The 15,005-nt window shown below is 32.4% G+C and overlaps 2 protein-coding genes across 5 annotated transcripts; one reads left to right on the forward strand and one right to left on the reverse strand.

The window, feature by feature from the left end:
• The first annotated feature begins 183 nt into the window (after positions 1-183).
• Positions 184-3,263, forward strand: LOC149491312 (SH2 domain-containing protein 3C). Its single transcript, XM_089699383.1, has 6 exons — positions 184-259; positions 720-947; positions 1,052-2,040; positions 2,164-2,332; positions 2,445-2,622; positions 2,772-3,263. Exons 1-6 carry the CDS (start codon positions 257-259, stop codon positions 3,131-3,133), a joined length of 1,929 nt encoding a protein of 642 aa, XP_089555509.1. The 5' UTR covers positions 184-256; the 3' UTR covers positions 3,134-3,263.
• A 795-nt stretch (positions 3,264-4,058) lies between these two features.
• rngo (DNA damage inducible 1 homolog rngo) lies at positions 4,059-14,539 on the reverse strand. 4 transcript variants are annotated; one of them, XM_089715115.1, is made up of 10 exons: positions 13,923-14,539; positions 13,464-13,670; positions 13,017-13,083; positions 11,459-11,617; positions 11,155-11,253; positions 10,748-10,910; positions 8,452-8,641; positions 7,008-7,085; positions 6,341-6,435; positions 4,059-5,877 (listed from the first exon to the last, which is right to left on the reverse strand). In XM_089715115.1, the coding sequence occupies exons 1-10, from the start codon at positions 14,182-14,184 to the stop codon at positions 5,797-5,799; spliced, it is 1,401 nt and encodes a 466-aa protein (XP_089571241.1). In that variant the 5' UTR covers positions 14,185-14,539; the 3' UTR covers positions 4,059-5,796. The 4 variants fall into 4 exon arrangements, with proteins under 4 accessions (XP_089571241.1, XP_089571247.1, XP_089571253.1 ...); XM_089715121.1 differs by lacking the exon at positions 7,008-7,085; XM_089715127.1 differs by lacking the exon at positions 6,341-6,435 and having other exon boundaries at positions 13,923-14,538.
• Positions 14,540-15,005: the final 466 nt, after the last annotated feature.

Genomic DNA, 15,005 nt, shown 5'->3' on the forward strand with positions numbered 1-15,005 from the left:
AACTAAATCTATTCATATTTCTTTACTGTTGAAAATATTCAATATTATAGATTTATAAATTACACGGTATAAACAATAATTCGAAAAAGCTCGTAGCAAAGTCCCCTATTCGAGTACCAACATGCAAAAATGGGGCGACGCGCTTTTATTGATTTTCTAATATTTCCGTTCTCACCCCTGCGCGAGTTTTGCCACCGGTGTGTCAAGCTTTAAACGAAAGTGTTAAACATAGTAAGGCAATAACATAAGTTACAAAATGGTAAGTTATCAGTGCACAACTTAATTAGCTTTATTGTAGGGTAGTTGTAAAAATGACACGCATGCAAATGGAATTTAAAAACTCTATGCTCTGCCAAAATTTTATTCAAATGTTGCGAGTTTTATAGAACCAACACAACAGTTAAACAATAGTCTGATTTTAATCAATCAGATTTGATATGCAATGTTTAGTTTTTATATGTATTTTATTGTGATATAAATCAGGTTTGGCTACTACTCACTAATGTGGCTAATTGAAACTGACTATTCAGTTTTCCTTGTGACTTTCTTTTGCGTGCGAATAATTAAATATGTTACGCTGCGAATTTTTTCGCAATATTATAATTAAATCAGTAGATAATTTAAAACTTTGGGCGAATAAACTACTTATGTTATAGATATGTATTATATTATTAAATGTTAATGAATATTTATAATTCAGCAATTAATTTTCTCTCCAGGATACGAGTGCCATGAGCACATCTGGTCTGCTAGAGTGGGAACTGTCTCTGCCATCAGACCAAATTATTTCACACGCATGGTACCACGGCGCTCTCAGTCGAACGGCTGCTGAAAATTTATTGCAACAGGATCGAGAATTCCTAGTCAGGGATTCCTCTTCACAACCCGATAATTTTGTACTCAGTTGTCGTTCAAATGGTCAACATTTACATTTTGTTATTCAACGCGTAAGTTCTATTCAAGAATTTATTATTATTCATTTCATGTTTATTATTTATTATAAGTTGAAACTTAAGACTAATTAATATAACGTTGTCATTCGTATTTTCAGATTGTTGTTCATCCAGAAACAGTTTATGAACGGTATCAATACCAGTTTGAAGACGAAGCCTATGACACTGTAGCTGATCTAATTACTTCTTATGTTGGGTCAGGAAAACCCATATCCGCCGCTTCCGGTGCAAGGATTCAATACCCAGCTAACAGGATGATGCCTTTGACATCGTATATCACTGGAGATGAATCGAATCCTATAATATCACCAGCCGGAGAAAGCAATTATGGCAATCCATACAGTCTATACAGTCATTTTGCAGCAAAACCAGGAATGCAACTAAGAGTGCCTTTCAAAAAACAACGCTCACACTCGCTAACACCAATAGACATGACGCAGCATGTAAATCATGGAAAGAGCGCAAGTGCCGATGGGGTTATACAAACGAATAAACATTTAAATAAATTTTCGAGTGAATCGTGTTCTAACTCAAATACTTGGGACGCCAATCTTCCCACGAGTCCTCCGGCCAAACCGGCGAGATACGATGGCCCAAAAGCCGACGAGAGGCGTTTAGAATTACAAAGACTGTACCACGTATCTGGATCTGATTCCGGAAATGGATCCGGTGATTCTACGCAAAGCTCAGCCCACAGCGATCCCAATAAATCAAGAGTAGAATCGGATTACAATTTAATAACCCCCACATTAAAACAACAATTTGATTACGACTTGACAGAGGCTAAATTGTTGCAAATGGAAAACTTAGATTACACGGTTGAATCAAGGATCAATCTAGAGAACTTCCAATCGCAAATAATTCCGCCAAGCCTAAATAAACCCTTGGAATCGGAAACCTTACACACGATAAAGTTACTTCTGAGAACTTCTGGACCTCGTATTTTAGCAAATCATTTAACGAAAATTGATTTGCTTTTTTTGTTAGACGAAGCAGTTCAAATTGATGGACTAGACAAAACCGCATCTGGTTTGGAACTATGCTTCTTACCACAAGGAAGAAATTTGCGTTTAGATATTATAGAACGGTAATTTAATTATAACAAATAAAATTGATAGGTACAATTGTGTAGATTAATAGTTGTGTGTTTCTGTGTGTTGAAATAAATGCTTTCTTACTTAGTTGGCCATAAATTAAATTTTTGTTTCAGAATTGAAACATTTCGTCTCCTCATTGCTGTTACCATTTTAACGTGTCAGACGGATCGACAAAGGGCTGACATAATCAATGATTGGATACTTTTAGCAATCGAAACAAAAACAGCTTTAGGGAATTTATATGGATTTTCAGCTATTATGTTTGGACTATGTATGCCTCAGGTATTTGATCTGAAAAAAAAACTAGTAAATTTTCATAAATAAAAAAAAAACTTATAAATACTATAGAGTGATATTATAATATTCACTTTTAATAAAGGAGTATTTATTCTAGGTGGAATGTCTTGAAAATGCTTGGAATATTCTTCGACGAGTTTACACCGACAATGCATTTATGTTCGAAGCAAAATTACGACCTTGCTTTAAGAGCATGAATGAAGGGACTAATCCTCTTCCTCCCAACACGACCACACCATATGTGATACCGCCTATTCTATGCTTCCATATATTCGGTAAGGATGTATACCTACATATATTTTCATGTAAAAACGTGTCATACGATATTTGACATCGTAGCAGTTACAATACAGATAGGTCAAACATCCAAAAAATAATAGCTATCTGCATTATAATAATGCATTAAGCTTCCTCTTATTTTCAGATGGAGACGGTGGAGCGCTCTTGCAAGCAGACGACACTTTTCCCGGTAGTCTCATAAATAATTTAGAATTCGATTTCAACGCAACAGCAGCTCACCTCGAGGCAGCCAGACATTATCCTGATCAAGTGGAAATGTTCAAGAGAAACGCTCGAACCGTGGTCCAGGAAATGTCTTCCCTGGGCTCAACTTTGGATCCCTCTTTACTAGAGCTGTTCCGTACAGAGTTCCATATTAATTTCTTATGGGGCGAAAGAGGTGCCTTAACTACTCCTAATCAGAGATTTGCACGATTAACTGATATATTGACTACTATGGCTACCAAACTAGTTGGCCACGCACCAGATCCTGATGATGTTGTTTAATTATTATCAAATATTGCTAAAAAATATTTAATGGGCATCTTAGAGCTATCTTTCATCTAAGATGGCTGAAAACCCTTAAATGCGCAAGGAAGATGCTTCTGATTTATTAAGAGCTATGTTTAGTTATTATTGAACAATTATAAAGCGACATTGTATACTTAGATTTAATTCAATTAAGTAAATTAGCATTATTCATTCTTTGATCAAATGCAATAATTTTTGAAGACCTGAATCTCACTGCCAATATATTGTTACTTATTTATTTAACCAATTCTAGTAATAAACGCGATTATACAGAATTAAATAAAATTTATACCAACATGATATTATAATAATAATTAAAACGTTGAATAGAATAGCAGTATAAGTAACTTTCATATTTATTTTAATTGACTTCCAATTGACTGTTTTGTTATTTTATAAACAAGTGGGTTGTTATTGGTCACTATAATGGTATTTTAAGAAACACTCCATTTACTCAGTAGGTACGAATTATATAGAGGAAAACTAAGGATTAAAATATTATATACCTACTCCTACTTTTTTATTGTACCGATCAGTAGCGATTATGATAAATTATTTTTACCGTTTGTTATACCTTTTTATTAAATAAACGCAGAAATATAACAGTATTAATTGCTTGTGTTATTTCCCCTTAACCTTGGCGAAAAATCCACTACAATCTGAATATTTTTATATCATAAAAGTCAATGCCCAGTTACTGATATGGTGACCTTTGTGGCTGTAAGCCAATATATTTTTCTTACAAACAGCTACGGAATTGCCAAACATATTTTTAGAACCAAAATGCATCACTTAGTTAGCTACTTTTATCTTATTTACGCGCGCACATTACGCATAGTTGTAGCTTTTTGTTTTATTGCCTTATACACAAAAGGATTGGGCTTAAAATAACACACAAGGATATTTATCAAGTTTTATTTATTTTCAGAAATATAGTGCTACTTACCTTAAAACATTCATAATTACAATTCCGTAGAAGTCGTAATTCGGCATTAAATATCGTCACAATGACCTACTGACACCAATTATGTTTTATGTTATCAATTAGACAATATATATGAATGTAGTTATATATTAGAAGTAGTTTTACACATAAAATGTTATACACCATGTTTAATTACATAGTGTATCTTATGCATATTATAATCTAAGTAATAATTGTTAAACGTCAACATATTTGACCGATAATCTATGCCTACTACCTTAATTTCGAACATGCATTTTTTTTTAATTGTATATCTAAGACATTTTACATCCATTTACGACAAGAGTTTACAATATAAATAGGTATTTTACGACTCTAATTGAAAATACAAATATATAGAAAAAGAATTATCTTTTTAATACAACCAAGAAAATAATTCGATGCTTAATATCATAAAGAATACAATTAATAGACTTCAACAAAACTTACATAATTTGGGCCAATACATAACATACGTTTGTATGATTGGAACTGTAGAGCTAATAAAATAATCAAAATTGGTTAAGCGAAATAAAATGCCGCCAAATGATAAGTAGTAGCACTAAACTTAACACAGGTAAATATAACAATTCTATGGAGCTTAAAACTACTAAGAGTTTAAGAATATATAAATATATCAATTATCATGCCTTTTACAGTACATGTAATATATAACGTAACCTCTAAATGCTTTCCATCATTAATAGGTGTCATTCCATACCCATTCCCTTAAAACTAATCTTACCAACTATTTGATCAAAATATTTTGATTTAAATTGACCTAATTTTAATAAAACCATCTCTGAGGAAAATACCCACATCTAATCCTAACCCTGCATGCAAATAGTTTATAAATCTAGACACAGAAAATATAGTTTGATTTACGAAAGGTATATACGATTAGGATTACTTTAAAACATGTATACACTAAGTGATTTATGGACTTAATACTAGGTAGACAATAACTCACATGCTACAACGTAAAATATTAAGATATGTTGCAGTAATATCAAATAACATTATAAACGTATCACTTAGGAGATAATATTCAGTGCTGAACAACGAGACGGGATAAAAATGCAAACAATACGCGCCAACACTGTCCTTTGGCACTTCCTAGACCTATAATCAACTAGGAAATACTTTTAAGTACCTGTACAAACACCACACTACAATTTTCAATAAAATTCATCCAAAAATTCATCTTTTAACGTCTCTTTATAATTTACTGTTTACGATTATTATCACGTTTCGTTTTTCGAGTCCGTAAGATAATTTTCACTAATCAAGTATACAAATAGAAACTTATTTGTTTAAAAAGCAATATAAAAATATGATTGCTCATTTGTAAGTCCGTAAAGAGTATAGCAAGTAGCGATGTTCATTTGAATAGGCAGTAAAGTTGACAGTCGTAAAATTGTAAATTTCTTTTAAATAAAGTAAAAAAACAAATAATAAAAAATAAAAACGTTAACATATTGTTTTAGCACAGTTCATTAAAATTAGGGGTTTCACACGGGGACACATTTAACAAGAGTCTAAAATAGAAAGTCTATTCGGTCGCATTGTATTGTCGCAGTACACCGAGAGGCGAGATATGTTAATGGGAAGTCACTCCCACGCCTTCTTAAGCACAAATACTTGCACTTTAAAAGAAGACCAACCCATAAGTTGATCAAAATTTTAACGACTTCGCAATTAGTCCCAAAGTCGCCTGGGCCTTGTCGCCGTTGAAGCGGCGCAGCTCATTGATTGCCTGCAAAAAATTTACAATTATATATTATATAGAATAAGTATTTAATTCATATTATACAACGTCTTTATTCTTTCATAGTACAATGAATCAATTACAAATATACATATAAATAATATATATATAAATATATATATATTTAAGTCACAATAGGCCGGAAAGTCATGTATTGGTGTTAGTTTATAAAACTGTATTGCATATGCATCACCATTACAACATTAATATCAAAATAAAAGCCAGTCCCATACATAATCATCCATATATTTTATCTACTCTCTAGCATAACAATGATTGACAGATACGTCTTATGGCCGGTTTCACCACTTGCTGACAGTGTCCCTGATAGCCTATTTGACACTTTTGACGAATATTTTTATACATTATCTGTCATTTCAATCGACAGATAGGCTAAACAGAACATACGCAGAAGCTGTGCAAGCGGCCATGAGAATAATATAAGTCTGACCTGCTCTCTAGTAAAGCCGAGATTCACAATCTCTTCAACCTCAGTCTCAGTAAACATGTCCGTTGGTAGGATTGTCACACTCGGGTCTCCTAGACCTAGTTATAAATGTGTATGATAAAATAAATTCAACAATTCAAAGAATTTTGACAAAGTTTCCAAAATATTTTGAAAAAATGCTTGCTTCATTGCTTTGGTTACTTCATGTACACGAAATATATCAATTGATATATTTCGATTGGATATATGTATTATAAAATTATTTTGTTTTAGGTATATGTATTATAAAAAGTAAGAAAATGAGGTACAGACTAAGGGTGTCGTGAAAATGTATCGTTGTTATATGAGTAACATACATATATATATTTTCCTAGTGTTAAACATTTAATTTTATTAACAAACGAATAACGACATAATATTTATTATCAATAAGAATACAAAAAAATACATGTCTTGTTATATTTTAATTCCAAACCATACAAAATACTGCGGAACATTACATACGTCGACTGTCGATACCTATAATAAAAATGTATGACTAGCAAATGAACTAAGCAAGCAAACGGTCGATTAGTACATGAGTCAGAAATTGGGTTATATCAAGCGACTAATGCGATAATATGAGTGAAAATGAACATTAGGTGAGATCGAAGACGACGGTCATATTTACCAGCTCTTTGGCTACTTTGTGCAGTACCAGACGTCGACTGACCACTGTGCGTGGACCGTGTACTTTGATTTCCAGCCTCTGTATAAGACACAGATAAAATTAATGATCCGTTCACGTGTTCATACACCACAGACCTAGACGTTACAGTTACTACGAACAAAGCGTGGATCGAAGATGAAATGGAAATGAGAGGCGAAATACACAAAGATAGTAATAAAGTATATTGATGCAGATGGTGAGAGTACGTTAGACGGTGATGAGAAGAAGCGACGGAAAGCAGTCAAGTTTTGGAAGAAAAGTGACTAACGAAACGATCGTGTCAAAGAGTTACACAAGAAACGTAGAAAACGTTACTAGGTCGTTATCTATTCAATGGTGAAAATCGATACTCGATAGAGCTTTTACATCAAAGGATTAGATTCGTTAGCGTAATAACAGCGGATTAATCAGACGTATAGAGCCCGAATAGTAAAAGGCATGTTCATTTGCTTAATGGAGATTATAGGAAGATTATTGGATAACTTTGATGAATAAGAAATTTATCGTGAATTCTAAATGGTATAATTTTATATTTTTTGTCGGTATCCATTATTAGAACACATTAGAATTGACGTAAATATTCACGAAAAATTGTCTACTAATAAAACATGAAAAATGAATATTCAAATACGTATGCAATAAACTACGATACGAAACAAAGAAACCCGAATAAAATACAAGACATTGAGTTTAATTTGATCTAACAATATGATGGTCATGGAAAGGTCTTATCAATCATTTAAATTGATCGTATGTCACGATGTTTGTGCAACATGAAAAATCTAGATTTATACGAATGCAATTTAACTATCTGTATACTTATGTATTCACACACGCGACAATTTTAAATCTAAAAAGCAATTTCACACAAATAATAACAAAACTACAAACACTAGTGAACTAACATACCCGTTTTATATTTGAACACAACACTGCTATTTATCCTGGTCAATATTTTAGTTGAGAAAACACCATTCGGAACACGTGCAGCCAATAACCGTTTGTTATTTAGTTATTTAAGAATATTCGCATTAGAATAATAGGAAAGCATGTTTAGTTAGCAGCCAATGAATGAAAGGGTGCCAAGTATAACCAGACGTAGTATTTATTTCAGTGCGTAGTACTGTTTCGTACTATGTTTTTACTATTTATGACGAACCACCATTCGTTCCAAAAACACTGGTTATACATTTCTAAAAAGTTAGCAATATACAGCTAGTGAAGATATGGAAAGAGCATTAAAAACGTTAATTGGCAAACCACCACCCGAAGTCGCAATGAAATAGCCCGACCATTTTACGATTTTTATTATACTTGTATCATGCAATGTAGATTTGGTGAAACAGTATATGTAATATATAGATTAGTGTGTAAATATCTCGTGTTTATTTCTTTTTCCTCCCACCTTGTCTTGATGTTTCAAGGGCTTCTCTCATGAGTCTATCCTCATGGTCCCGTACGGATTGGTTGACGATCTCGTCTTCGGACACTCCGGAGAGTCGAGCGCAATCCGGCAACTCGGACTCGGGCAAGAATGGCGTCTCTGTGCCGGTTGTGCCGATCAGCAGCACGTTCCTCTTTAAATCTATATTGCACTGGATGGATATGAAGAACCTTTAGGTATTTTGCTAAATTATACGCAATATATATTTTTTTATTTTAAACTAGCTTTCCGCCCGCGTATTCAAAGGATAACCTGTAGGTACAGTGTACAGTTCTCTCTCTCGTTCCCGGGATTTCCGGCATAAAATGTCCTTTCTAGGTTCTTAAACTGTCTATGTACCAAATTTTATCCAAAATCGGTTCAGAAGATTTTGCGTGAAGAGACAGACAGACAGATTTACTTTCTCATTTATAACATTAGTGGAAATAGTGTGAGCCCTAATACGAAGATCTTTAGAAGTTTTACTAATTTCATCAACACATATTTGTTCCTGTTTTAGGAACACAGACTTCTATGTGAGTTTAAGAGAATAAGAATGTACTCAGGATAATGATAATGCGATTGTATCGACTTAATTCATTTTTATGAAATCTTTGAAAAAATAAATATTTATGACTATAGTATGATGTTTTATTTCACCTCAACCACGGATTAGTAAATAGTTACTACTTTACTGAGAACATTAAATAAATGGAAATTTTCTTATAAGAAATATACTTTATTAATATTATCTGTGATAAACATATTTTCCTTTGATCGCATGTTAAAAGGATGAACGTTTAATATGCGTGTATGCACAGCAAATCCAATAACATTTATATTCGAACGAGTGGGCCGTAATAACAAGCTCAAATCTCGTTTTAACGACAGCATTTCTAAAAATGCACTTCATAAATCTGAATTCATACGATTCGCTATCACTACATAGTATAAAACAAAGTCGCTTTCGCTGTCCCTATGTCCCTATGTCCCTATGTCCCTTTGTACGCTTAAATCTTTGAAACTACGCAACGGATTTTGATGCGGTTTTTTTTAATAGATAGAGTGGTTCAAGAGGAAGGTTTATATGTATAATAAGATCCATTAAATAGTGGAGAAGTACTGTTATTTTTGAGGTTTATAATGTGATGTCGTAAAAAATTACATTTATTCCGCTTACATTGCAAACGCAGGCTGAACCCTACGAGTTTTATCAAAATAATGTACTAAGTATTATACACATTGAAAAGGTCTACAGAAAAGTCCGCGATGGTATATGTCTATCTCTTATGGATAACCCACAATAACTTTTTTTTGTCATTTACTTTTTACGACAAATAATGGCTAATTTTCGAAGCGATTTTAACCAATACAGCATTAATCCTTAACCAATTAAATACCATGGATACATTGTTCATTTAATATAGATCTATATGGCCCTTTACACCGTATGATTTAAGTGGATATTTTCGAAGATATTACAGATTTAAAAATTGCGGGACGTAGCGTTTGCGGCCGCCCGGCTATGTATTTTATACCCGTGCGATGCCGGAGCGGTCCGCTATATTTTTATACCTATACAACATTCACAATTTTTCTGTAGTGTATTTAGTATCAGCATTGCACCCGTGCGAAGCCGGGGCGGGTCGCTAGTATATTATACATTTGAATATTGCATTTAATAAACGTGAACTTTTCAAAGGGAAATCGTCTTATGCTAAGCCCGAAGCAGATAATATTGCGTGGGAAATGTTCGTGCTTTGAGTTCTAAGAAGATTATTTATTATGTTTGAGAATATGTAATGGAAAATCTTAAGCCCGTAAAACATTTATCTGATATATTTCAAATACAAATGTAAGGAAAACTATGTATAATAGGTAAATAAATATTCGAACTTTACTTCATTTTTACATCATGTTACAAAATCATTAAGTTTCAATATTTAAAACAGAAATGTGAATTCAATATAATAATTAATCACAAGATAAGCTTAACTCTGTATGCAATTTTATTATTATAAAACTCTCTTCGGTAAGTATTGTTTTTATTCAGTCATTATAATAACACGATTATTAAAACGAAAAAAGGCGTTATAACCGCTTTGATAACTTGTTAAATAGGTATATTTTGTACCTTGTCATTGCAATCGTTTCGATCTTTTTATTTAAAAAAAAACACAAGTTAAAAACATGAAATATTAAAAAAAACTAGTTATAAAGTGGAAAATTTTCAAAAAAATACAGAAAAAATAACAACAATTCGATGAAAGTTAAATACCTGATGTCTTTTGAGCATATCGAGGCCGAGCAGCATGTCCATCGGCTGTTCCTCAAGTACGGAGAATGACGTAGTGAGAAAATCCTTCTCGATTCTCATCTGCACCATGTGTATACGGCCTATAATTTTTTGTATACCGACGCCTTTGGCAATGCCCGCCCATCTAAAAAGTTTTTATTACGATAATGCAAATACGCAATCGACTATTTTGGGCTCGGCCAAATATAGATTTAACAACAAAAATTCAAAGTCATCCATTGCACTCGCAACGCAAATGAATCATTATGTTTTCATACAATGTGAGGTAAACAAACTGCAAAATTGGTGTTGTGATACACAAAGAAAAATATTCGCATTTTAAATTGCATCTTAGCGTATGCATTAAATAGATTTATTGAAGTCCTGACCTTGTGTCAACGAGACGCATGATATTACATCTCTCGGCGCAGGCAGCCGACATTATTGTGGTTTGTGCTCCCGAATCAATAAATGCCTTCACTGGAAACCTAAAAACACCAAATAGTATTAAAATCTCAAAAGTTTCTAAAAATAAATCCGTGTTTTAATACAATAATAATGCCAATTGAAAAAAAAAGCAAATAATGTATTTATCGTGTTTAAAACACATTAAGAAATTAGAAATTTTCGATATTACATAAAATGCATGATATTCACATATCAAGTATTTTACAAAAAACATTAATAAGTTACCCATTAACATGGCAGTTAATATACAGCATGACGACAGTGCCGAATGTCTCCGGATTATATTCCATAGCAGCTTCCATGTTAGCTTCTATGTTTTTCTGTCTGATCTCCTCAGCGATCATTCTTTGTGCTTCAGTGTCGAATGGGTCTGAGTTCATCATCCTAGACATGAACGAATCATTTATTCTTGGCCTGATGTCAGTTTGCAGATTTTTTTAATAATAAAATTATATGTTAGAATAAGTGAATTGTAAATTCTTTGAAATAAATGTCTCTAAACCTAATTATCTTAGAAGTCACCTATCACGACATAATTTCCGCCGCCGCGTTTATTTGCTCGCTAAACTCAAAAATTACTGCACCGACTTCATTCTGAGATAGTTTTAGAAAGAAAAAATGTATTTTCGTTTATTTGAAGGTACATTACTACTTTGTTCATCTTTGTTTTACCGGCTCAACAGCCACTAAGCTAAGTCAGCCTTAATAATACCTATATGTAGTATAAATGGTATTATAAGTGGTTTGGAAAAGACAAAACTTATTTCTTTTAAATATGCGGTTTCCCAAGACTGACCAATTCGAAACCCAGATATTTTACTTCGCGAGTATGTTTTCCTTGTTGATTATTTAGAAAAAAAAAGTTAATTTGACGTAATTTAGAGTATTGGGTTTGAGGTGGAAGCCATACTGTTTCTGATAAGGAAAGTTGAATAGGCAAGGAACTTTTTTAATTTCGTGTTTCTTTCAAAAAAATTGTCATAATACGTAATGATTGGTAATTAATTCTTAAGGTTTCTTTTATTACCAGCCTTAAATATCGGCACAAGGCCATGTGAAGAGAATTTGGAAAATTCCATTCCATTAAATACTCATTGACTATATATTGATGTTATTAATTTATTTAAGAGTTATCTAGTCCTTAATAAAATTGTATTCTTTAACAAATGGTATTAACTAGTAACCACCACCATGTGGGGCTAAACTGGGTTAAGGAGCTGGTTTTATGACACATTATTTACTTGATTATTCTGCATGTTAGAAATTTTAACACATTATGAAGATTTTGAAATTAAAACATTTCAGATTATTTTACCAGTTACTAGCTTTTCGCCTGCAGCTTCGCCCGCTCTGTCTAAAACTTAATAAATTATATACTAAAACATTTCGGAAATCGCTCTATCTATTAAAAAAACGCATGAATATCCGTTGCGTAGCTTTAAAGATTTAAGCATACAAACGGATATAGGGACAGAGAAAGTGGCTTTGTTTTATACTATGTAGTGATTAAACTGGTAGTCATTATGTACTATTATAGAATTATAATGATAAGTTTATAAGGCTCCAAATCCTTGGTTGTTTTAGGAATTTATTGAATAAGTATTAAGTACTCTATGATATAATTTAAAATTAATAAATTATAATATGTTGTGTTAATTTAAATAATAATATAAATCTTGTCGCCATACATGATAATAAACTACATTAAAAAAAGGCAAAATATTTTTCCATGTAGCAAGCAACACCAAAAACTCTCATGTATTGAGTTATATAATATAGTCACCTTATTCTCTGTTGCTGACGTTCAGTTCTAGCAGAGATTTGTTCGCGTAGCACTGAAGCAAATGTATCTATGGAAACAGTCAATTGAAAATTATTATTGCGCTGTTGTGTTTATATTCAAGCAATTTCAAATAACTTATTCTACCAAAGAACAAAGAGAAGCAATTGTATACTGTATAAAATTTACATATGTATAAATAAGATCAGACAAGAAACATAAACTAGCAATTTATGAAGCTGCATTACATTATTATTTGCAACAAAATATTTTAATGCCTTGAAATAAATGATAATCATTCACTTGTCAGCCTGGAATGTGCAGTATCAATTCAAACAAAACCACATAATAGCATGAGTATAAATATGACATCAGCAGCATAAAGCTAATGAAGTAAGAATAATATAGAGTATATTTAATAATTTTATTAAAAAATTAATATAAACTTACCTAGATTACCACTAAGCAGTGCATCAGCTAAGCGGGGATTATTTTGCTTGAGCAAAGCCAATTGATCTGGGTTAGCCAGAAACATTTCGCGGATAATGCGAGGGTCTTCTTCTACTGGAGTCGTAGCTCGGGTGGCCATTGATGTGCTTGCTCCTGTTGGCACTCGGATATTACTAAAGTCTAGATTGGCTAGACCAGATGGGAGTGCTGCAGACAATAATACAACAATTTATTTTATATTTTTTATGTAAAATGCATCTAAAATACATTAATTTTTTTGACATATGAAATGTCATTTTTTTTTTCTTAATTTAGTTTTTGAGCTACAATAATTATTTTAATAGTGCGTGAAAGGAGACAACAGCTAGTCACGCAATGTCATATATGACAACAAAAGAACATGACAATGCAATTCCAACAACGTATAGTGAAATCGCGATAATTTTTTTAATTACCTACCTTGATTTGCATCGCTGTTATTCAGATTTGGAGCGGATTGCAGCATGTGAATCAAAATGATGACATCTCCGTCGTTTACCCCATGGTCTTTGAGGGATTTTTTATCATCAAGAAGAGGTTTCCCATTATAATTAAGAATTATGTCTTTAGCTGAGAATCCCGATTCTATTTCGCAGAATGCTTTAAAATTTTCTAATTCCAGATCTTCAGATACATCCAAGACGAAGATGTCGTCGTTTAACGTGGTCACTGTGATTTTCATTTTGATTTTGTGCCGAGACTTCGGATGAACTGTTTAAACGGTGGCAGGTTTGTGATATTTATATTTCGGGAATGACTGTCCAAAACATTGTAGATTATACGCCACTTATTATAAACACGGCCTGCTGAAGAGACACAGACACGTACAGTTTCCTTCAAAATGATTTTTTATTAAATATGTATTATATCTTTGCTGCTATCACAATGTAGGTACCAAACTTAAATGGTCAATGGCACCTACAGTAAGAACAAACTAATCACTGATCGACTTCAAAATTCAACTCGGTACAACTCATCGAATGATCGGCTTTGTACTTTGTAGTTTGTGCGCACAGCGCAGTACGCATTACGCACTACGCTTTATTGGATTTTTTATTATCTGTGGGTAGTTTTTCTATGTTGGTACTCCATTTATAATCAAAATTTATTGCCCTATTCAAATTCAGAGTACTAGGTATTGATTTTCTCGTAAAGCTTCGTATCTTTAATTGTAAATATAAACATTTTAGATGAAATTTTCATTTTTTATGAAATGACTTAAGCTGATAATATTTTATAAGAGTAATTGTTATCAATTTAATTAAACTTTACCAGTAATTCATTAAAATTTGTAAAATTGTATTTGAAGATAAATATATAATATATTATAACAATGGTATTTGCTACAGCAAATACCATTGTTAGCTGTCATAAGCTCTACATACTCGTGGAATTTTTAGAGAAAATTAAAAAAATAATTAAGTAATGTTGCCATTTAATAGAGAAATACTGTTTTCTACGTTTTCTACAAAACGGCAATTTTAAGATTTTTCATATGGCAGT

Source organism: Colias philodice, chromosome 1, assembly GCF_061535455.1.
Source record: "Colias philodice isolate Cphi_HAF_F1 chromosome 1, ilColPhil1 Martin Lab GWU primary, whole genome shotgun sequence".
In the NCBI taxonomy this organism is placed as follows: Eukaryota; Metazoa; Arthropoda; class Insecta; order Lepidoptera; family Pieridae; genus Colias; species Colias philodice.